Raw genomic sequence first — 26,065 nt, 5'->3', positions numbered from 1 at the left:
AATGCCAAGCTGCCTAGTGATGGCATTTGTTATCAGGTTCTAGCTAGTTGTGAGTCTTATTCTGTATTGTTTGGAGAGTTATTGGGCATTAGTGGTTTATGAAGCTTATGAACTCCGCAGTCGTTTGTAAAACTGACTTTCTGGATGGTTTCCTGGTGAAATGACTTTTTGCATCCTGTGCCTTTTATCAAGTGGCCATGTTTTGGCTTTGGTGCCTGGTAGACCATATAAATTTGTGCAACTGATGTGACTGGAAGACTGAAGCAATCTCAGCAAAATGGCTGCAGGGAGCCACTGGGATTACTACAAAGAAATTTAATTTGTTGCACTTGTTATTTACTTTTTGCACATTACTGTACCTCCCAATTTTATAACCAAATTGCCTGTCCCTTATTAAATTTCTTTAAGATATGTCATCAATTTAATTATTACACAGTAACTCATTTTCTAATACAGTACAATCATGACTAAACCAGGCAATAAGTACAAACTTTAAATACAATTAATTAGCATACTAGTCATGAATTATGCATTAGTTAGATAAAACAAAAATTTGTAATTTTCCCTGCATTGTGTTCATTTGTATATACAAAAATTATAATACTGTATTGTACATTAATTATTATAGCCTTCTGGCAAACGGGTCATTAAGAGTGAGCTTGCATATACACAAGCGAGCTTACATACACAGTACACGTGAGCCTGGTTCCAATTTTTGCATTAAAATTTGTCAATTTACAGACACTATCACATTTACATACCTTTGCACCAAGGATTGAAGAGCATAAAGAACGTATCTTTGCAAGGAAAACTATGGGTCTTCTCGCCAGACTGTACGTCAACTTCCAGTTTCCACTCTCCAATGATAGCACTGCTGGATGTATTCACCTGTATCATAGATAATGCTTTACAACAAATTTAATGATTTCTGGAAATTGAGACCTTCCTCTGCTAATAAATGGCTGCCAATTCTGGGGCCCTCTCAACAAGGGGGAAAAATTATGCATCTTTGTAACTACTCCAATGAAAAGATCTTTGAGGATTATAGCCATATTACTTGCATCCCAATGTCACAAAAGGTTTTTGGATCCTGGGAACTAACTGTCATTAGTATGCCTCAAAAGCCCTCTCCCAATACAGTACTGAGAAAACTGGTTACTACAGATGATCACCTGATAATTACACATTACTGTATCAAACAACCAGAAAAAAAAACTAAATACAGTACCTTCAGTGTTATCGAGGAGTCCGATACATCCGTTATACTGGCAGACCAACCATTAGTTGACCCCACACCAACACCAACCCCAACAAGGGTCTGGTTTCCAAAGTTCGGGTTCTTGGCATCTTAGAGAAAAAACAATATGTTAAAGATACAGTATTATCTTCACAATAAGTTCAATAAGTGGGCAAAATTAAACAAAAATTAACTTTTCAAACTCAAGCCACTATGCAGGATTTATGGCTAGAAGCTTTTCACCCATTATAAATCCATGGGAACCCCCCCTAACTGCCGAAGCTGTAAAATGCCAAAACTTGTAAAAATCCTTTTGGAAAAATCAAGGCAAAAGGGGCCTTTGACAAGCCGCTGGCTTCCAATCATTGAAGCCAGTAGTGTTAGTGGTCCTCGGGTAAATACAGTAAGCCCATGAAGTGCCTACCAGCCAAAGCCCTAAATGCCAAGTCATTACTCCCAATTCAAAGTTTGGAAATCCTCAGGAGCATTGGAGATTGTGGGGGAATGTAGGTGGTGGGGGAGGAGGAGGGGGGGGGGAAGGTTTGCATTTTATGACAAGCTGCCAGCTTCCTGTCCCTGCCAAGGGCCACTAGAGATGGTGGCCCTTTGGTAAATTCAGGTAAAAGCCACCTTCCAAAATACTTTCATAAATCTTAACACACACTGTCCAACTGCTGTGAATATTTTAAAGAAAATGATAATAGTATAATATTAAATTAGTGGTGTTTATGGGAATTTATCCAAATATAATCGTTTCTATTAAACTATAGTTTGTCACTTTGCAGTTATCCACATTATTCGTGTTCATCGATATGTTAAGTTAAATTCTTTATACTTTCCACAAGTTTGCATGTACTGTGGACTATCCTTTTAACTAATAATTTTAAACAATGAAAACTAATCCTAAGTGTAAATTGCCTAATTAAAAAACCACATTGCGGATCAGTTCGTCTCCATTATGCGACTTTCCCCTTTATGGGAGAGAAGGATAGATTTAGGGACTAAAATCTCCCATTGGATGGATCTAAGGAATATAATAAACAACTACTAATTACACACAAATCACAATAGTGTGATGCATCAAATGAACAAATCCACAAGGACCGTGACGAGGGTTCGAACCTACATCCGAGATTATCCCAGACGCTAGCCTACGTTATTCGAATGTAGGTTCGAACCCTCATCTCGGCCCTTGTGGATTTGTTCATCTAAACTAATATTTACTAATATTTTAATTGCCAGTTATGCTATAATCATCTACTTTGAGGTTTGTGCTCACCAGCTACCGTGAAGACGAGAGAGAGCTTGTCTTTGTCCTTGTCCATGGTGTGGTTGGTGACGAGGACGATGGTGAACTCTTGACCTCGACGGATCACTAGCCGAGGCTTCTCTCGTTCCATCAGCTCGTACTGGCTCGTGTGGTGAAGGCCGCCATTGTCACCACTCACCAGGTTAAACTCCTTCACCACCAAGAACTCTGTCAAGATCAAACAAACCATCTTGTTTGATCATCCATCTTTATAAAAACAGTTTTTACTACATGGACCTCTAGACTACATTCACTAGCCGAGAGAATTCCATATTACTAGTAATAAGACTTAGTGTTCACACTGAAATGTTACACTAACGAGTAATGTGTTAGTTTCAGCTGAATGAATAGAATGGCCATCATCCAGCATCTCCTGACTATTTTATGGTTAGTAGAGCGTTTTAATTTAAGCAATTTGCAAAATTAGGGCTGCAATGAATTTTCTCTAATTACCAATGACCTTTTGCACATCCAGCGATATGTAACAACCAATCCTCTATTATAACTTTCCCACTATGGATCAAATATACTAAATAAGCTTTGCACACAAAGTCCCATACTTGTATAATTCCAAAAGGCCATAAAAAGTGGAACCGTTACCATAAACCTAAACTACGCCAGCCTAGGCTTAATTTAGTATCTACTTTTATTATACCAAGCCTTTAAAAAGTTTTTCAAGTTTCCTTTCTCGGAACCTCTACAAAAATAATAAACTGTGGATCTCTTTATGGAGGAAAAGTCCATATTTAGTATTGGTACTTTGTATCTATTTACTATGGAGTCGTCAAAAGTCAGGTTGCATACAGGAATGTGGAGAAATCTATGCAGGAAGTAGGAGGGGCAATGCAGATGCCTGAACACGCGAGAGGCACCAAGTGCAGACCTTGACTCTTGTTTAATACACGTTTTCCCCCCTGCTGGAATGTCATTAGCACATTGTATATGCCACACGTGTTGTAACCGGCCCACAGATGTATTAAGGCACTCTGGTGCAGCATGTCTGCCAGGTGGCCGTCATGATAAACATTTTCCCTAGATACAAAGTTGCCAACATAATATGCAGTAACATTGCTTCACCAGTTATACCCCACGTGTAGCATTAATTATTACGTAATTATACAGTTAGGTGCTATAATCAGCCGTTATGAGGTTGCAAACGCACAAAGTTTGTACTTTGGAATTTCCGTTAGTTGCTTCCATTATGCACCGTATATAATATTAAAGTGACTTGTGACCAAACCTTTATATTTGCATTAAGAACATACATGGCCTAGATTTAAAGGTGTGAGCGGGATTTTAGGACATTTAGCTTATAGCGGTCTTCACATTTATGGAAATGCACAACTTTACACAATGGCCATTTAGCATTACTTTTACAAGTAAGTGACGAGCCAAGAGTTCCTAGCCATAACAGGCCTACAAATTAGTCACTCATGCTCGCCTTGCAAGTTTATGTTACCTTTTCTTAACCTTGTTAATCTTGTTATCTTTTTCTTAACCAAGGCTTTTTTGGCAGCTGACCGGCTGATCCCGCACTTTCAGAACCTTAATTACGCCTTAAAATGATCAATCTTAGTTTTAACATTTTGTATCAGATGGAAAGTTAGAAAATCTGGCTTCATTTTACGCTTCCTATCATATCTTGCTCTTGTAAATTATTGCATTTAGGACTTTCCATATATATATATTTATAACGCGAGATCAGGTTTATATTTAGATTTATTACACCAGTTAAGGAGCTTTACTGCACAGGTGCATGGTATAGGTTCTATATACATCTATTTTCGATTAGCTCTTGCTTTTAATGGCTAGTCTAGTGCAGAGCAGCATGTCAGATTGGGAAGGTAATGTTATGGAAATTACAAACGTTTTGAGAACCTTCAAAAGAAAGATTCCATCTTTGTCTAGTGTGTCATTCACCCCCCCCCCCCCCCCCCCAAAATTGTCGGGACAGGAAGCCTTTACTTACCATTATCGAGGTCTCTTATGCCAACTACTTGCCTTCGTCAGGATGCACCCCACAACAGTTGTCAAATTCCTGGATACCTATTTACTGGTACGAGACAGATCAGGTGAACAGCAACATGCCGAACCGTCTCAACCTGGCCGCGAGAACTTTACGTAGGTTCCTTTGTTGTGAACCTAGGACGTAGACTACTGCGCCACAGGACCTTTTGCAGTTTATCGTGGGGGTCTTTTGTAGCGAACAGTGTGTAGCCAAGATCATGAGAATCATTGCCTGGATGAAGATCACTTGTGTTGGGGTGTCTTGTGTATGAGGAGCCCCTACGACTGTCCATCAACAAGAACACCACCCAGCCTGCAACATTACCAACAACTCCTGGCCTCTATCATAACTGGTCAACAGCCCAGCAACAATAATTCACCCTCGTTTCTCCCACAAGGAAAAACTTTGCAGGAGAAACACGCACGCAGCTTGGGTCGTGGTCCCTTTATTTCCCTCCATATAATTAACGTTTTAAAAGCATTTAGAAATCAAATGTTTATTACATATCTATTGAACAAGAACGTTGGCATCGTTCTATGCTCACAAGCAGGATTCCCGGGATCGACCCCAGGGCACGTCTCTTTCACCTAATGTCACTGTTCACCTTGCAGTAAATAGGTACCCGGGAAAAATTTATTGTGGGGTTGCATCCTGGCGCCAGGGACAGTTGTCCCCTTCTATACAACTATACAAACTAACACCTCTGAAGAATTCTAACCGATTCAGTCGGGTTTGAATCTTTCAGTAGTCAAGACGTTTTCGGTTGTATATTGGCTTTGGGATCTTTCAAACTTTACACAAGCTTAAGTATATACACACAGCTTTCCCTTCCGATAATTAAAACTACGTTCGGGCTATGGAAGACGGGATGCGAAGACGCTGGAGAAACAAGTGACCAGGTCAAGTGACCTTCACTCAGGTCAACACAAATTTAGGAGGGTAGAAAGCCTAAGCTATTATCCTTTGATTCATCTTTTTGTCCCAATAAACTTATTGATCCTGAACACCCAGGAACGGAAATTAAATGCCGAGTACTTGTCATTATTTTGTAGCCTACAATATGTCTAATGTATATCCGACCACCCCTCCTGCCGCTGAATCTATGTACACCTATGAACAAATACACAAGGGCCGTGACGAGGATTCGAACCTGCGTCAGAGAGCATCCCAGACGCTGCCTTGTGGATTTGTTCACTTGATGCATCATGCTATTGTGATTTCTGTGTTATGTACACCTATCTCCGAATCGCCTTTGTCAGGATCTAATATCCAGGTCGCTAGCGTCATATAAACTGGCGTTAAGTTAACCTTTGGATCAGGTTATAGAGCTGCTCCTCTCTCCATATAGTGAAACACTCTAGAAGATGGGGATCTGAGGACCAATGTCTTCAGAAAGTCTTGTTTCACTGCCCTACTGGAGAATTTATAAAAACTGCCTCCCACCCCCCTAATCTTAAACCACGTACCCCCTCTCCCCTCTATTACGCGAACTGTATCCCCCAATATCTGTCAATAACAAGTTCAAGTATGTTTATCGAGACAAGAAATGCATCTCAAAGGGATAGAGCCGCTTAGGCTATTTCTACCCCCCAATAATAGCACTAAAAAGTCCACTACGAGCTCACCATAGTCCGTGCTACTTTGAACTTTGTTTCAGGTAACGAATCTTTAACAATGGCACTATACTAGTACTATATAAAAAGTTAAGATAAAGCAACAACTATATTATGCATCCGCAGTTAACCGAACATACTTAATCTAAAATTAACTTGCATTTTCTATGCATCTGCCTCCACTTACACAGAGCCTTACACTAGGGGCCATTTATGCAAGAGTTATGTATGAACAAGCATATAAACTCCTATCGCCTGGCAGAGAGTGAGAGCCTTGCCAAGCCAGCACAAGAACATGCTTGTAAACGAAGGTTACACACCGTCACGTTGACTAATGCCAGGTATTTGGTTGACAAGCAGTCACAAGGAAACCTTCAGCACGTACAAAGACGATACTGACAACGCAGATTACCCCGTTTAACGTTAAAACTAAATGAACATTCACAACACATTGGTAGTGCTAATGAAGTTGTACAAGAACAAAGCTGGCGACAACATTTGCCCGCGTGGCACATCACTAACCAGCTCAACATGCCAATGTATTCGAAGATTCACTAACCTTTTAGTCTTTTTTACACGTTCCAACTAGCTGATATTTTTCAAACAGAAGAAAACTGCAAATTGTCATTGCTAGGCTTTTTGTACCTCTAAAGCGTCAAGGAAAATTTAAGGATGCCCAACTTGTCCTAGATAATACTTAAAATACCCTAGATAACCGACTTTACTATAATTACCATAAGTGACAAAGAATATAGCCTATAAAATTGTAACACCGCCACTAAATGCACCACTATAATGGAACACCACTATAATGGAACACTACTTATCCTGAGTAACTTCCTCATCGGTTGCACTTGATAACACTTATGAGCTGACATATGATGCTTACAACGGAACCAAAGGTACACTGCCAATAAGGAAATGCTAACACAAGGATTAAATACGCTGCCACCATCTGCCTTTGACCATTGAAACTATATCAAGCAACGAGGCAAGAAACATTGCTTGACTAGGAGAGTACTTTCTATGACTCATTAATTTTGAAAACGGTTGTCAGCCACTATATCCAAAAGGCTAAGAGGATTCAACAATTGACACAGACGGGAAATTTAACGAGTTTATTGAGACCAAAATTATGTCAATCACCACTTATAAATCCTACTCTGACACTGGCAAAAAGTTAAGAAATTTGGACATGGAACAAAACCTCAGAGATCACACACATTACCTTAAGACCTCTGTCTCTCCCTGGCTGAGATGTTCTTCACAGACCCGCTCTCGATCCCGGTGTCCCGCACTCTGTTCCCTAAGTTCCTACAGGACCTCTATATACAACCCCCACAGGGGGAGGGGGAGATCTGCTGTTGCTACCCACCAAGAATGTACAAACACTCAAGAAATATTTCAATAAGCTTGTTTGACATTTACCATACACTCTTCAAGAGAGGAGTTATTAATTACGTGTGTGACTGACCTCTGACCTGGCCAAAAGGGGGAGATCCAAGGATGTTTACACATAAGAATCTGGAGTCTAATTCCCTTGCATGAAATATTACATACTTGAAACTATGCTGACTAAGACTAACCCAGGAATTTTTTTTAATATACAAGATAAACCGGAGGTCATCTGGGCTGACCTCTTGGAGAAGGCTTCCCTGGGTGTGAACTCTAAAGGGGGGGGGGGGGGTCCTGGGTGTTACAAAATTACGTAATTTAACATTGCCAGTAAGCTAGAAATTTCTCCATTAAATGTTCAGACCTGCTAATGGAAAACTTAATTGAAATGGTCCGACTGCTAGAATCCATTCTAGCAAACGTCTAAACTATTAGGACAGACTAAAATGCCTAAATCTGTATTCTCTTGAGCGCAGGCGGGAGAGAGACGCAATTTAAACGTGGAAAATATTAGAGGGGCTGGTCCCAAACCTGCAGACAAATGCCACACGAGACCAGAAGGCATGCCAGGATGTGCAGAATATCCCCGTTGAAAAAAAAATGGGGACTAGGTCGTGGAGACGTTGAGCCCCGAAATCATCGCAAGGTAACCTCGAGCTGTAAGCTATATTTTAACCAGTCCTATAAAATCGTATTTTGACAGTACCCAAAGCCCAAAAATCTTACTTTAAATGGTAGCGGCTCGAGAAATTGACTGTCCCGTTTTCTGTCCTCTGGTAGGTTAGGATAAAGGCACTTTAATACAAGTTTCTTTACTTTGCGAAACCCGAGGACGGGCTGAAGGCTTGGCATTGAATAAGTTATGTAACTAACCTCACAAACGGTATCAAGAAAACATTGTGTAGACATCTATATCGTTCCTCCAAGTACGGTCTTTGCAAATTAGGATCGCTAGCACTGATACATCGTAATATAGCATGTTTAAGATTCGTTACTTGGAACACAAAGTTCCAAGTAGCACGGGCTATGGTGAGCCCACTGTGGACTTACCTGGCACAAGAGTGGATACAAGTGTTTAAAGAGGCCTCGCACCTTACTCTACACCTTTATGGGCATCATGACCGGAAATGCCACGCCAGTCTTCCACTGACACCGATATTTAATTTATAAGATACCAGGAGCCATATTCACGAAGCAGTTACGCAAGCACTTACGAACGTGTACATCTTCTCAATCTTCGGCGGCTTTGTTTACAATTATTAAACAGTTAATGAGCTCCGAAGCACCAGGAGGCTGTTTATAACAGCTCACTGGGAAGTTTTCATGCTTGTAAACTGTTTAATAAATGTAACCAAAGCCGTCAAGGATGGAGGAAAAATGGGCACGTTCGTAAGTGCTTGCGTAACTGCTTCGTGAATCTGGGCTCTATGACGCCTTTATGTTAGGCTTGAAATCGCTTTATGCCTCTCTTCCCCCCCCATCCCCCAGGTGCTCCCACCGTCACTATACTGTTGTACAGACTCGCCCGAACCAAACCAGCCAAAGGACCCACTAACAGAAAATGGAAAAAACCACGTTAGTTTTAAGAGCTACCTATTTTAGTGGAAGAGTTTCTGGCCTTCTACTAAAGGAGGGAGGGATGGAGCTAATTCAGGGAAAAGTGCCAAGTCATTACGACTATATAGCACTTTGAAGGGGTCAGGATAAGGATTGGGATGAGACAGAGGGAAGGAATGGTGCCCAACCATTTTAACGGTCGGGGATTGAACGCCAACCTGCATGAAGCGAGACCGTCGCTCTACTGCCTCCCCCCCCCCCTTTCCTTAAGTGGTTGGCCTTAGGGAAAATAGACGTAAAATTGCGATGTATTATTCAAGTGTGGGCCTCATGCCTTGGACCTGGCGACACCCGCGCTGGATACAGCAGTACATACCACTGGTGCTTCAAGGTCACCTCGTACAACCAAAAGCCCTCAAGCGTAGCAGGAAACTTACTACAGTACTACATTAAAACAAGGCAAATTTAAACAATTACAAATAAAATATGACGAATTCGGCATAAACTTTATATGGTTTTAATGCATAAGCAATCAGTCCGTCCTCCTAAGGTGCCCAACGTCAAGAAGTCAATTTAAAGTGGTCTCTCCTAACCAACCAGAGGACCCAAAACAGAAAATGGGACAGTAGTCACTTTCACCAGCCGCTTCCATTTTCTAGTACACAATTTTTGGCCTTGTGTAACGCATACTGAGCTAAATGCGACGTTCTTTGTAGGGGGACAGATTGATTCGCTAGCTTCGTCTAACTCATGCCTAACTAAATCTTGCCTGTCTCCACCCTGTCTCCACCCTCTCACCTTAAATATCACTGCTGTACAATATAAAATACTAAAAAATCTAAAATCATGGTCACAAACTTATAACTTTAAAGCAGTAACCATAACAAGACAACTATTGCATCAATTAAAATCTAAAATTATGAAAGAATTCTCATCTACCAATACGCTATACATAATATATACTTACATATGAACACAATTAGTTTTATGATGCTATGACTGGTGTTGAACAGCGTCTCTTCTGGAATACTCTTCCCCAGTTATGTATAATTATCCGTGTCAATTACCAATTACATATAATTTTATGGTTATAGATGTCTATAATATATAATTCTGAAGCATCAAGCAGTGTGAAGCGATAAACGATTGTATTAACTATAAAATATTACATATTTAAGCTGTTGACAACGCCATTAGCAATGCCGAATTATTGAAACAAGAGTTAGCAGCTTTTGAAGCAAAGTCTTTACAAATTAAATGCAAGGAAGCAAATTATACAAAGCTATTTACAGCGGTAGAAGCTGTAAAACAGTTACACACATACCTCCCAGAATCCCCTCTATGATTACTGCACCACCACCGTCCAAAAAATAAGATTGAATAGGAGAAAAAAAAAGTTTTAGCATGCCATACATTTAAGTTTGAAATAATAGTCTAGCCTAAATTTAGAAACTGGAAGAACCTGTTATAAATTACTTGAGTAGTTTCACAAGTTTAAATCAGATTAATTTATGTATATTATACAAATTTGAAGAGTTACTTGGTTAAGACTAGAGTAAAAATGTGGATGCATGCTTATAATTTACTCTAAAAAAGAAAGCAATGAGCTAGAAAATGTTCATTAGTGAGCACATTCATTTACAGAATAGAGATCAGTGCCTAATACTGAAATGTGTAACTTAACTAATATTAGGTTACTTTGCCGCTAAACCGACATGCAGAGTTGCAGTGCCTGCAGGTGTAAAACAATTGCAGAGTCTGTAGCGTTATCTAAATCTACAGGCAAAGATATCCAAACTTCTCCAATCAATCTTATAATTACGTACATGAAATCTATTTGCTTGCATTGTGAAGTTTATAGTTAGACCCAATACCGTACTGGATTCACACAATGCAAACATTAGTGTCAATATTCTAAGTTATCTTTAATGGGTTTACTTTTAGCACAACCTCAACTTTGTATGCTTTATTAATTATATTGTTTGTGAAGAGCCGCCACCAAAAGTCCTCAAGATCACACTGTGGCGTCTAAAAACTAACCTTGTATCAAAATTATGTGTACAAGCATGACCAAATCTACCACATTGAACTATCAACCTTATTTGGTCTGGGGAAACTCTCAATGTTACGAAATGCACCAGTATGACAAATAACAGGTTTCATAATTTATTTCGCAAACGGTATCGATCCATTTTCTGCGTTTTGAATTCAACAAATTTATTACACATTTTATCTGAGCTGAAAAGTTATTTGTTCAGGACTTTGGTCATTGTAGCCTACAGTGCTCTGCAACCCCCCCCCCCCCCCAAAAAAAAAAAAATAACTACTCCCTCTCTGCAAGGTCAAGGTTGTTCAGCCCAATACCTCGTCAACTATCTTTTCTATATATACACAAAACCACACTTTACTCTTGTGCACATCAAAACTTAACAAATTCATGGCTGCAATGTTCATGGCGACATTAACGTTTGTGTTCGGCGACAAAATTAAGCCAAAGTAAACGAGAGAAAAATTAAAGTGGTGTCTAGATTTTATGTTCAGAAGTACATTAGTTTTTCCCATGTAGGGGAATTTTTGAAATATACAGTTAACTGGTCGGGGGTGCGAGAGGGGGGGGGGGCAGTCCAGTCAGCCCCCCTCCCCCAGCTTAAGCCTTGCCCCGCCCCCCCCCCCCCCCCAAGGCTTAAGCTGGATCTGGTGAAAGTCGACACCACTCCAACCCACATGCAGGACAACACTTAACTCATGCTTTTAACCAATTGTTAACGCTAACTGCGCATTCTAAGAATGTATTGGAACCCAGTTAAAAGAATTCTAGGAAATGACACCTCGCCTAATCTTGCGCCATGTGTCTGCGCACGTAGCCTGTTACGCCATGGTTGAGTACATGATCAATCATGTGAGCGGGTGTCTCATGATGCACTTTAGGTTTCCGCTTCTACATCACAAATTTTCAAGCTAATAACAGATGAATAAGTGCGAAATGTTACTTCAATTACCTCTGGAAGCTGTTCAAAAATTACCTTTAAATATATTTTACGACAAAACTTCTCTATTTCAAGACTCATCCCTAACTAGAGAACAGAGGCCTTGGTGACAATGACTTGCATAATTTGGGGTTGTAATTTCACCCACCAAAAAAAAACTAGAAAAACAAGATAAGGACAGGTTTGAATTTTGTATATTTAAGACTTTTCCAAGAAGATACTCTTACGTTATTTTGTGGAATGCAATTAGGAATGCGCAGGCATGATCAGTGATGCATATATTGTACCAGAGTTTGTTAATGGAATATATTAAAATGTCTAGTAACAAAACACTTGTCAACTGACAGCAGTTATTTGAAGAATAAAATTTAGTGCTCCAAGTCACCTAACTACTTTGCATGTTATGGTCCCCAATGTACAAAATAAGGTGTACTATGAAAAGCAACGACTAATATCCATTTTTTGTGTGTGTTGGTTAGGTTAATTCCAGGGAACGGGCTGTGTTAAATAGCCGATTACTCCTGTACTAAATAGAACTATTCAACCCCGAACATTGAAGACCCGGCTATTTATACGAGCGACACTTAGGATTAAGTCACAGTCTCGCTCCTGTGCCAGGTAAGTCCATTACGGGCTCACCTTAGCCCGTGCTACCTGGAATTTTGTTCCCAGTAGCCGAATCTTAATCATAGGATTATAAGCCATCCGACAGGTCTGGGGGGAAGGCGTGTTTGTTAATTTTTCTATCACAGACGTGGCTATTATTCATTTACAACATTACAATGCTAGCTAGTACACACTTCTCAACCGACAGGAGAGGCTACATAGTAGTGTGTTTTAGTGATCATCTCAACTGTCGTGTTCCCCAGCACTCCATGCCGCTTACAGCGAAGAGGGAGGGGTAAGACCTGGTGGGGCATGTCTGGTTTGTCTTACTGTTGACTTTTTAATGTATCTGGGCAGCTGTTGGGAGTGGGGGGGGGGGGGGGGGAGGGGTGGAATAGGGTATTCACGGTTTGCTTGCACTGTCTGCTGGGAGAGGGGGGGGGTGATTGGGAGAGTTCATTCAGCTATTGCCAGCTTCGTGCCACTATAGTAATCTTATTTCAAGTCCACAATAGACTTTAGAATGGTCCAGGACGGACCGAAACGTCGTCGTCCCTTCACTTTCTAGTGTGTGGTTCGGTCAACGTTTTTCAGCCACGTTATTGTGACTCCTCTCCTGCTTATAGTAATCTTTAGTTTTTTTTTTGTATTGTCCAAGCTGAATGTTTCCATTTCTGTCCGTTTCCTATCACTTCACTTATAGTACAAACTTGCTTTGTCCACCTCGTCCCATTACCTACCGTCCACACCAAGCTTATGCTTCATGCTGGTGAAGCAAATTCCGGTATTACTAATCCCAGTACCTGGGAAGACAAAATTGAATAACCATTTTGCTTCGCAGACCACTTCAAATAAATATCAATTTAACACTGCAACCTTTCAAACTTAATTTAAGCCGTGGAACACACGAAATTTTGAAAGTTTTTAGCGCCTGCAATTATGGGAAAAAAACAAGAGCCTTTTACAAAATAAAATCAAAGAGGAAGGTATATACACGTTATAGACCCGTGAGCAATCATGTCTAGACATTGCATTAACAAAATGGTAACGGCATACGCCAAGAAACTTAAGATAACTTCGCAGTCAACAGTACTCCAGGGTTGAACAAGCCTAGGACAATAAACAGGGCTATGATCTGGTTACCTGCTTGATGGGGTTCTGGGATTTCTTCTACTCCAAGCCCGGCCCGAGGCCAGGCTTTACTTTTGAGAGTTTGGTCCACTAGGCTAGATTGTTTCCTCCAAGGAGTGCCGGACCAACCGGGCTGTGGTGGGTATGTGGGCCGCTCCAAGGAACAGCCTAGTGGACCAAGCTCAAGTCAAGCCTGGCCCTCGGGCCGGGCTTGGGGAGTAGGAAAAACTCCCAGAAACCCCATCAACCAGGTAAACTCTTCCCCCCAACCTCATTACTTTAGGAACTATAACCTCCATGTTACCATATTGCGAGTACTGAACGCAGGGAAACTAACAACAACGGCTCGCCAATGGATTAAGGTGGAATAGATTGGCAAGGCCGTAGTGGTGGTTGTTCGTGTGCTGGGGGGGGGGGGCTGGGGGGATTATGATGGCATCTTCTCCCCCCTCCCCCCCATGTTAGTTAGCCACACTGGGCACTGTTGCTGCGTTGGGCACCACATACCCAGGCAGGGAGGTGGGCTGACCAGAGCCCCGGTCCTCCCCAGGACGAACAGCGTCACCGACAAGCTATTTTAATCTGCAAATTAATTCGTGTTAAATTAAACGTTCTTGCACACGTTTTCCATTATGATTAAAACTGAATTTTGAGAGTAACACAATGTTGAAGTTTTAGTTCAGTTACCCACAGCATGGGTACCAGGTACTGTTATAAAGTATGTAGCGGAATATGGCAGAGGCATATAGACTAAATTATTTGGGGTTAAATCCCTAAGCGAATTACAGTCTGATAAAACTAGTTACTGTACACAGTTAATGTATATATTAATCTAAGTGTGTGTGTGTGTGTGTGTGTGTGTGTGTGTGTGTGTGTGTGTGTGTGTGTGTGTGTGTGTGTGTGTGTGTGTGTGTGTGTGTACCAAATTGGAGACCAGCGGGGCTGGCATCGCTCCAATTTGAAGAGGGAAGGGTCTGGGGTATACGACGGACATAGGCATGTCGGGATAGACCCAAGTTAAATGCTTTAAGAAACTTAGGCGTGTTGGGTTACCGGCCAAGTTATTTTCATAAAATCTGAAATGGAAGAGATTAAATAGGGCGCGTGTTGTCCCTATCGTGTTCAAGTTACCAGCCCATTTTAATTTTTTTTTACTTTATACATAAATGGAAATGTTTATCTGTTCGAGGCTGGAGAGGGGACGTGGGGGAGGGAGGCAAGGGAAAGCACCAAGCCATTACGACTATATTGCACTGGGAAGGGATCAGGATAAGGTTTGGGATGGGACGGGGAAAGGAATGGTGCCCAACCACTTGGACGGTCGGGGATTGAACGCCGGCCTGCATGAAGCGAGACCGTCGTAGGGAGAATTTTTTTTAACACATTAGTGACTTAAGGTATGCGAATAGTTATGTTTAAGGAAGACTTTAAGGCTGCAGACTCCTTTTCCAGAGCTGTGACGTCGTTGCACAAGTCGGCAGCCTTCAGGTAACTCTGAAACTGTCCGAGGCAAAGGTCAAAGCAAAGTTAGAAGGTAATAATGACCAATTTCCATACTTTGGAGGGATAAGCAGTCTGAAAACAACCTAGAAACAAAATTCTAGCCTTATCAATCTAAGAGCCCCATGCTTTGTCTGTTCCATCACGCATTCAGATACCATTTTGGTAGTGGGGATCCAATCTAGTGATTTGATCATATCTGTGCTTTCAATCTAGTGATTATGTAATATCTGTGCTTTGTGTCAAACCACTACACCACAAAGCTATCAAAGTTATCACCGTAGACCATCCTAACCCAATTATAGCGTCCCAAACCTCGCAGCTACTGTCATCTGAAAACGTTCAACAGGCACGAGCTGCAACCACCCTGTATAGCGAGGATTACACACTTTGAGGGCGCGACCGTCTAACTTGGCAGGCAATGCAAAAGTAAACAATGTCCCCGTCACCACATGGTACAGGCCCAGCCACGCCTAGCTACAAGCTGGAGGCTCCCAGCCACGCCTAGCTACAAGCTCGGCCCTTACAAGCTGCGCCCAGCCACGCCCACTACAAGCTGCGCCCAGCCACGCTCACTACGTATTATCGCTACTACAATGTTGGCAGGAATCCCAAGCCAAGAGATGCAGAACAGAATGAGACTTTGCTTAATAATGTACTTACAAAATGAAAGATTTAAGATTTCCGAATATCCCACTCTTGCAAATATTTTAACGTGACTGCCTAAACCTATTATCCTGCTTTATAGGGTTCTGGGGGTTACTCCAAGCCCGGCCCGAGGCTAGGCTTTACTTGCGAGCTTGGTCCACCAGGCTGTTGCTTTGAGCGGCCCGCAGGACCACATCTTTTCAGAATTTTCCAGCTGGAATCAAGAGATGTATCAGTGTCCGTATACACACCAGATGTGGACCATCTGTTACCTTCAGAGTAGTGAGAAGTAGTGTATCAAGATTGAGTGGGAAACTGGCCGGAGTCAGAATTTCAAGAAGCCTTGTTCCCGTTTATCAAAGTTAAAAAAAATTACCTTTGGTGTGCTTCTCCCACTTATCACCCTCTCCACCCTAAAAAAATCACCTTCAGTTGCATCATCTTTCCCTCCCAAAACTTCCTCTAGCGTGACCACCTTACAAGATATCTCACTCAAGATGGCACATCGTCTGGTCAGACTACCAATTAATGCATTAAAACCGTCACGCGGGTCTGCGGCGCAGTGCATGATAACGTCTAGCGAGCCGTCAGCCACGAGTACGATAACCTTCACGTACAAGATCTATTGCTGTACGATTGAAATTGAAACAAGTTTATCGAGGTAAAATATACACAAAGGGATGAGGTAGCCCAAGCTATTTTCACCCCGTTCAGTACATACGTGTTCGTTCATGCATACACACATCACAAACATTGCCGAACATTCTGAGACATGTACAATTCCTCCTTTACACTAGGAAACACTACGATTCTAACACTAGGGAACTAGCATAATAACTAGTTTCATCAAGGTTCGTATGGCATGTTAAATTTATTTACAATTAAAATTGGAATGGAAAATTTGAATTTGAAAATTTGCAGGAATCTTCGTTTCTTAGGATTCCTGCAATTCTCTATTTGGTTTAAAGTATTTTCCATCAATATGAATGTTATGCAGTCTAGTATTTGTTCAACAGAAGTCTGAGCTACATGTTATTGACGATTTTGAGCCGTCAAATGTTACGTAAAACTTAAGAAGCTTTGCCTTGTATTAAGAGCGGCCGATTTTACTAATCTGCTAACCCTTTCGGCTTGTTCACAGCCTCGTTCCTGTGCCAGGACGTCCACTACGGGTTCACCATAGCCCGTGCTACTTGCAACTTTTGTTCCGAGAATCTGAATCTAGAAAACATCTCTTAAGCACCAAGAAGTCTTACAAGAGGGTCCGGCATCTTCACTCCATCTCCCTCTTCAGTTCTCGTTGGCAGGTGCAGTCTACTGAGTGAGCACTGTCCCCGCTGACAGTGCTAGTCTGAAGGGCGAAGTAGGACATGCAAGGGGTGGGCCTGGCTCCCGCCTCCCCACAACGAGGCGAGGCTGTCCCCAGGTGCCCTCTAGTCAGTACAGCCACAGTTCCAACCTTCCCCACTCTACAAAAACCAGATACGAGCTCACAGCCAACCAGACGGGAGACATCTCCCGTCACGCAGGGTGCAGTTGCGCCTCCACAGATCTCTAGTATCAGCTCTTGATACTGATAATGGCTCAAAAGGGCCACTTACGGGTTATTCATGCCCGTGCCACCTTTTGGGTGGCTTAATCTTCTTCAATCAATCACAGCCAACTGTCCCGTACAACTAATTTTATAACCAGAACAGCTTTATAATAACAGCTAGAACCTTTTTGCCGTGTCAAGAGAAACATCGATGCTGGTTTCCCCCTCTTCGTTCCCTATTTATTGAAGAAAACCTAATTTCTGCAAATACAGACTTGAGAATGATCCAGGACGGACCGAAACATCGTTGTCCCTTCACCTTCTAGTGTGAAGTCTAGTTAACACTAACTTAGGGAAGGCCAGACTGCGTTAAGGATCAGCCAGCTACATCAGCGACAAGATCTAACTAAGGTCTGGAAGATAATGAGGGCTCGGCGCGGGTTCATCCCTCCCCCTCAATCACGAACACCCCACTGACCCTGTAGCTCGTGGGAACATTTCATAAAAACTCGCGCCATGGAGGGATTGTAAACAAAGAACGCATAATTCGAAGCGTGGCAGCAAGATTTGCAGTTTTTTAAACCTTTTAAAAAGGTTAATAGCATTGCATTATTGATTTTCTTAGAACTGGATTTAAATATAAACTAGACAATTTACTTCGTACAGAACGTATAATGGATAACTAGACTACGAGTATGTACACGTGTTTTATCAAGATTTACAGGGGGGACTGAAGAGGGCCGGAACCCAAACATCCAGAGTGAGAAAAGGGGAAGAGGGGGCAGACCAAGCATCCAGAGGGTGAGAAGTGGGGATGAGCGTGCAAGAGTGGGGAAGGGTGCAAGGGTGGGGGACAGGTCATCTCCCGCCTCTCCCCCACACCACAAATACCACAAACATGCCCGGAGGAACTTCCTGTCTAGCCTACTACACTTAAACCTTCCCTAAGACTGCCTACACAGACAGGAGGGTACACTACGCTAAGACTATCTAAAACCACAATGGTCACACACACAGTCTTCACATTACCACAATTTACCTATTATCAATGAGAAAAATCAGATTCCCAATTTAATTTTAGTATTTCGACTTTTTTCCGTCAACATTTGTGATATTAGATGTAAAGAATATATCCTAGGAGCGAAACTGGGATTTTTTTTTTTAATTAAAGTAGGGCAGAATTATTGACACTGATCCTATCCTCTGGCTGACCTTATAGTTTATTGTCTAGCTAGGTTATTAGTTACGTCATACGGGGTGGAATTAACTCGACTGTAGTTATGTTACAACTGTTTTGATTCGACTATGCTTTTCCCAAACCCGTGTGGCTCTTGGGGATATACGTATTGATAAGGGCGACTTTTGGTCACTAAAGTGACCTCTACGACACTTATGTTTGAGCATTGTGAAAGCCTAATATAAAGTTCTTAGCCAGAGAGTTAAAAGCCATCTAACAGGAAGTTTAGTCAGAATAGGCTTGTCTTTAGTCTGTGGTAAATTCTGAACCAATATCCAAAAGAACACTGGTATTAGAGTAACTTAAGTTCAAAGTACCTCATACCGGTAGGTTTGCAAGGTCTATTATTAACGGGACATTCAATACGAGATATGACCCAATTTCTGCTCGCAGAGTTTAAAACCGTGTGCTCAAGACCTAAGATGAGGTCTGATAAAGACCTTTTGTGCTCTCTGTAATGCTTTTTGCGCTACCGTTCAGAGGACGAGTATGGGGTACACAAACTAGCCGCCTCTGGCGGCAACAACAAAAAAAAATATATAAACATGTCTAAAATAAATTCCGAATACCAGTGCTTTACAGCCCGAATTATCTTTCCCCATTAGCGCTGAATGTTTGGAAGCTTGGTTACGTTACGAGACGAGGCACCAACGTACAGTTACGTTTCATAAAGGCTGCATTCTAATTTAGCCATGTTAGTTTAGAGATGGTATCCAAAACTAATTATAATCCCTTTACAATCTCTTACGGATGCCATCTAGTATCGTACCTACAGCATGAGTGATGCCTTGAAAACTTTGTGCAATGCTTAAAAAAATATGAAAGGCATAAACCACTTTCAACACACCACTTGGTACCCCCCCCCCACTCGCCTCCATACACACAAGAGCCTATGTATACACCCCCCCCCCCAAGCAAGAACTACCCCTACCTCTTTCCCTCAGTAGGTTAGATTAGCATTTTAAAAGCACTACAGTCACCTTCTGTGGTAGATTGTGCAATAAATCCCTGGACTATGTTTAATATATATGTCATCCTGTCCCATGGAGGACAGATGATGTATACATGTGGTTAGCATTGTAAATGTCTGACCACGTCTGCGGTAGAAAAAACTTTCCCTGCTTAACACTTATTTTATTTATTTATTTATTTATTTATTTATATACAAGGTACATTGGGGGTTAACAGAGGACATAGAAATCAAGTTTATTTTACATTCCTGTAAAGCCACTATCTTTCTCATTCACGCGATTCATCATACCAGTTTATACAATGTATCTTCATGTTCCTAAAATGTACTACACTTTTGGTCCTCCCCCCCCCCCCCATTTTGGAGGGAAGGGAACTATCAGGAGAACGACTATAAAGCACTTGGAAGGGGTCAGGATAAGGATTTGGGATGGGACGGGGAAAAGGAATGGTGCCCAACCACTTGGACGGTCAGGGATTGAACCCCGACCTGCTGTTGGTCGTAGTTAGCGCGTCAGTGGGCAAGAATGCAGTATAAAAACCACCTGTTGCCTATTCTGTTAATAAAATATAATGTGTATACATGTATATATACCGGGCCATGTAACTCTCCGTCTGTGTAGGAAGGACAGACTGGCGTAGAGCTCTATGTACGGGTCTTTGCCACCTCTGACGAGTGTACAATGACTGCCTTGTTCTCTACGGTGTCGAGTCGACACAAGTAGGCATAGGTAGATTGATGAAGATTAAGCCACCCAAAAGGTGGCACGGGCACGAATAGCCCGAAAGTGGTGGCCCTTTGGAGCCATTACCAGTATCAATAGATATTTGATCTGTGGAGGTGCGACTGCACCCTGCGTGACTGGAGATGTCTCCCGTGGGCATAGGTAGGCCCCCCAACACATACTTCCAACAATTATACGAGTTATGATAGGTGGGATGTCCGCCTTGCTGACAATGTGTACTAGTTGTGTTTGTGGGGGTTTAGCTTTGGCTCTTTGGTAGCGCCTCAACTGTATCAACCCGTGTATAGATTTCAGAGCCTATTGGGCTCTATCATGCGAGTGCGTGCGTTAGTTGGCGGCGAAGCCAAGCTTCCTCTTGTCAGGGAGCTGCGAGTGTAACGTTCTTAACGAGTATTTCAGCACGTATGGATGTTTATAGATGAATACTGTGAAGCGCGCACACTGATGCCTTTGTATACGTTTTGATACTGATTAATGAGGCTATTGTTCCTGTGTGTGTCTCGCCACCCTTGACCTTGCCCTCCTTCCCGCCCTCCCCTTGAGGTCCTCCACCCAGCACCGCCTCTTACCATCCCCCCGGGGTCATATGGTACCCTGCTATCCGCTGCTACCCCCTCCCCAGGGGCGGCCACATGCTTCCTCCAGCAGGGGGGAGCCCTGCCATCCACCCCTCCCTCGCCACCCCAGTATGCCACCACACGAACGTTCTGGTTGCACCACTTGTCCTTCCACGTACACCCTTAATGACAGGGTGTTTACGTTAAAAAAAATAGAACAAGATCAAGCGCAATGAGTTTCTAATATACCACCGTATAAATACCGACTAGAGCGAGCCATCTAGAGTTCATTTATTATGCATCCCACATTTATCCTGAGAGTAGGGAATTGCTAAGTGACTACATTCCATTACCTGATGACGCTTCATAACGTCATCTGCCACGCCAGAAATACTGTTCTCAGATTAGTTAAAGAGTCACTAAATTTAGAGTGTAAACAGTCATTTCATGCCAAACAAAGCCTGAAAGCAAATCCTACAAGGCCACCGGGACCCAGAAACAGGACAGGTGCGCCCACCCCCCATACAGGTACCGGGCCCTCCCCCACAGGTACCCGGCCTGTGGACAGCGACGAGCCTAGCCTACTGCATCAGTAGTCATCTCTCGCTAATCTCACGAGCCACATAAGGTAAGGAGAAGACCTGCCAGAGAAGGCTACGTTCAACAATACGTTAACGAAACCACAGTAGGCCCTGGATACAACATGGGGTGAAAACTACCGAGAACTAACGAACAGCATTCTTGTTACACACAGCATGCACAGCTTTCATACTAAAATGTAAATTTAATTCAGCTCGTCAAAGTACTTGACAAGGTATTTAGGCGAGGTGTTCCCGGACACACCCTGACCCTTACAGATTATAAGACTAGAATCATTACCCCTATAGAATTTGAGGGTCATTTAGGTCAGATTATCTTTCTGACCATCCAAAGGGTCCCGGGTTAAATTCCCGAGCAGGACAGACGCCCAGAAACTTTTTACCTGGAAGTTAAATACCAGTTTTGGATCGAATACTGTTTAAGGACTGATCCTGTGCCTAAATGAGCCTTTGGTAAGCAACAGGTTTCCTGCCCAGACAATATGACTAAACGCCAAGAACCGGAACGTACCTTGGTGTTAATAGTATTATATTAGGCAAACACGAGTTTTGTCAAGCAGTATTAAATTATAATCTCATTTTAGCAGGACAACAGATAATGCCAAGAATAGTATTTAAGCATTCATTCGCAACCTTAAATAACGTTAAAGTTAACCTTTGCACTTTATTAACATTTACACTTTTATTAATGTGATTAATTCCAAGTTGAAAGTAGGTTACAGCCATGGCAGGCAGCTTGGCAACGGGCCCTCTGGTCATTCTGATCTAGTTCGAGATTCTCAACACAAATTAACTGCGAGCAACGGCTCTTCCACCAGGAACTGCGTCTAAACTTATTTGTAAAGGAAGAGCTGGACGTTTATTTTTAATATTCGAAATATACACCCAAATTTTAGGTGTCAATGGACATTTAAACTTAAATTTTATCAAATTGAAATTTTCCCTAGTCAGAGTTTCGTTCGACCCGAGGAATGCAAATCAACTTTCATCGCAAATATCAGTAAATGAACAAAAATGAAAGTGAACCAAAGTAACCAAGTATAAAATATAGTAAAAAAGATTAGACTTTGCCTATGCACTACTGTGAGTATGTAAAGCCTAAGGGGGCTTTACATAGTGTAAACTATCTAGTTTATTTCGGTAGCTAAACATTTGCCTAGCATTCTTTACTATACACGACTACCAAGGAAACATTAACATGCAGGCCATGACGAACACCCTGGGAGTGGGTCAGATATTTTGCATAGATTAACTTAGTACTTTAACGCCGTTCAAAGATGAACAGTATTAACTAGCTCTTGGCTAGTTAGTCCAAGAGCCTGGCAGCCTGTACGTTTCTTTGAAACTACACGAGACTGTTCGTTAATACCAATAATTATTGCCGGAACTGTGAAGGATACTACCATGGAAGCAAGTTTGGGAGGCGTCCCGGGCTTGTCTACTCTATCACATTTCAATTGGGATTCCTCGCATTAGGGAGTCTTAGTGCTTCATTATTCCCTACAATGGATGTGTCTGCGGCCAAGTCATAATGGAAATACAAGCCTTCACGTTCTTTGCATGGCCCTATTTGTCATGCAATTGTTCGCCTAATATTTAGGCCTCTAGCCAGGAACTAACGATGTAGCCTATTCTAGTGGACACTACAGCGCTATGTACTGCCGGGGGTCATTAATATCTGTAGGGGTGTATAAAAAAAAAGCTATAATTTAACAATTTAAACACCCATTCATGCACCCACAATGAGCGGTGTCATTCCTAAACAAGCACTTACATGGGTCGAGTGCCAACTAAAGCAATTAGCTTTTATTGCCAAAAATACTAACATGCATGAACGTTCACGAGCATTACGAGTTCAGTATTACAAGGAATATTATATTCAGTAATTATCCATTTAACCTTTGGGTAATATACTCTGAACAAGATAACGTTGGTAATTCCGACACTAATTAGAAAGCCTAGTATTACAAACTTTCGTATTTAAGAGTTAAAGGAGAACACTCTTAAACAGTTACATTACTATAGTACACAGGAATTACAATGCCCCGGCGATTATTATAGATTTAATTTAACTAGCCAAGCCTTTTTCCCCAATCAAGGTTTATTACCATGCAAACTTCTACAGCATGCAGTAGCTGCATTTGGATTTTTATATAAAAGTGGGATAATTTGGCGTTCATCCCAGTGAATATTAAATTAATTTCAGACAGAGCTTCCTGAAAGAAATCCAGGTGTTATCCTCTGAAAATAAAGATATCACTTCAGTGATTCTTTACCCTCAGACAATGTTGAGAGCGTCTGGGATGCTCTCAGACGCACGTTCGAATCCACGTCACGGCCCTTGTCGATTTGTTCATTTAATATTGAGACCATTATACCTGTCAATATATGGCGGAACATGACTAGAGTGGTTAACTTACCAGCGTCCTCCGTATACTCTGGTGTTATGGGCTTGGGGCGGTCGACGGGCTCGGGCTTGGAGGGCAAGTTATTGGGCTTCTTGGGGAAGAGCCAGCTGAAGCAGCTAGACTCCCGGCAACTGGAGAACGCGTTACCCATCCTGACGGTGTCGTCGAGCGGGTCTCAAAGGACAGGTTGGGATACCTGTAGTCCTGTAGTATTGCTTAGTAACTTTACGAAAAGTTGACCGTGGAGGCGCGTTATGTGATATAGGCGCTAATGTATGAAATATCTCTGTGATAGCTACGAAAAGTAATCAATTTACCGATTAAACGTTGTGCGTGAATTTAACACTAAAGGAAGAATAACGCGAGCGTTGGCAAAGCCAAGACGGTAATGGGATTACGTTTCAAGTGGTAAGAGATGCCCGAGAGTGTAGAAGACAGCTCGGGGAACGAGTAGTAGAGGGCAGCTTAGTGAGCGAGTGCGGGCTGCCAACTGGTGAATGTGTGGTGGTGGTGGAGGGTCGACGAGCTGCCCCGACCTGCCCACCTCTCTCACACTACACAGTTGCCACCTAATTTTTATTTTGCTACGTATCATCCTCTTGTGCAAGTCTGTGCTGTGTATCACACACTGGTTATCTTACATAGAGGATAACGCGTATTATTTGCTTAGTTTTGAAAGAGAGAGATGTTTTAAAATATTATTACTGATACAGCAGAACCACTTACAATGTGATTGGTCGTCGAAACGAGCTCTGGTACTATGCTCATTGGGTGTGAATGGAATTCCTCATATGATGCAATTTAATTTCTTATGTTTGGATTGGTTATTTTTGTATTTTTTAATATTTTCTATGACAGTGAATATCAGGAGCCAAGTAGCGAGTGTGTCATCTTGTTCAACTCCTAGAATATATAGATAATCTCTGTGAAATCACCAAGTATGTAGGTGTAATTTGAGACAATTATAATTTTTTTGATAGTTGACCCCGTGGCGGCTAGTTTATTGTGCACCCTATACTCATCCTGTGAGCGGTAGCGCAAAAAGGATTACAGAGGGCACAAAAGGTCTTTATCAGACCTCAACGAAGATTATTACATTAATAATTGCATCTATCCTTCACACCTTATAATTAATTATAATGTCAGCTAGTTACAAAGAATGTTCTATTTCAATAACTATGTATTTACAGATAATCACATTACATTAATGGTAGGCCTTCTCGCTAATACATAATTGTTTGTATTAGTTTGCTATGGAAATATTATATGGTCATAGGTGAGCTGCTGTTTGTTATTATTAGTCATTACAATACACTACTTGCTTCTTAATCTCGTGTCGTTTACCTACTGAAAGCGAAATATGGATACAGTGCAAGGATTTCTGATATCCTCAGTAAAAGGATGGATTGCCATTTCATACAGCGTGAGTTTAGATTTATCTCTAAATGATTCAATGTTATTACAGTCCAAGATATAATTCTAAAGTGTGTCCCTGTCTTTGTCCACATATGATGCATTTAACTTCATCTAGATCCCTATACAAACCGAACTGCCAGAGGCACTTGTAGACAAGTCTTATTCGAGCTGTGACAACGTCTATTAGTCTGCTGACTTTGTTACTTGCCCCATACATATGTTTTACTTTACACATTTCATTGTGATAAACAATAGACCTGCTAGTTCAAGTTTGCACTGTTCTACTTTCTTTAAATTCATTAACTCTCGTTTAATGACACATTTAATAGACCTATTTGATAATTCAAGATTCCGTTCAACAATATTTTAATTTACTGTAACCTTATCAATGGCGTCAACTTTATTATTATGTTTTATCCTGGGAAAACCGAAAGTCTCACTATAAGATATTTTCTTATCACCCGCGAGATGGGTTCCCTCCACAGGCTTCCTGTCCCGTATAAGGTCACTAAATAAAGTGATCACATATGAATTGGTGAATATATGTCGTCATTATTAGTAAAGCCAAGTTTTCAATCCTACGCAGAAGAGTTGGGAGAAACAGACCC

General features: G+C 41.7%; 1 protein-coding gene across 3 annotated transcripts in view; it reads right to left on the bottom strand.

The window, feature by feature from the left end:
* LOC123749752 (annulin) overlaps positions 1-24,569 on the bottom strand; it is a 39,149-nt gene extending 14,580 nt beyond the window's left edge. Inside the window, exons 1-5 of one of the 3 annotated variants that reach the window (XM_045731889.2) lie at positions 24,054-24,569; positions 10,444-10,467; positions 2,517-2,714; positions 1,229-1,347; positions 762-888 (exon numbers count right to left, since the gene is read on the bottom strand). In XM_045731889.2, coding sequence (XP_045587845.1) covers positions 762-888; positions 1,229-1,347; positions 2,517-2,714; positions 10,444-10,467; positions 24,054-24,192 — 607 coding nt within the window. In that variant the 5' untranslated portion in view covers positions 24,193-24,569. The remainder of the gene's footprint in view (positions 1-761; positions 889-1,228; positions 1,348-2,516; positions 2,715-10,443; positions 10,468-24,053) is intronic. The other 2 variants (XM_045731874.2, XM_045731881.2) reach the window with 2 other exon arrangements.
* Positions 24,570-26,065: the final 1,496 nt, after the last annotated feature.

This window comes from Procambarus clarkii, chromosome 4, assembly GCF_040958095.1.
Source record: "Procambarus clarkii isolate CNS0578487 chromosome 4, FALCON_Pclarkii_2.0, whole genome shotgun sequence".
Taxonomy (NCBI): domain Eukaryota; kingdom Metazoa; phylum Arthropoda; class Malacostraca; order Decapoda; family Cambaridae; genus Procambarus; species Procambarus clarkii.
The sequence above is the reverse complement of the archived record's forward strand: the minus strand, read 5'-3'. Positions and strand labels throughout refer to the sequence as shown.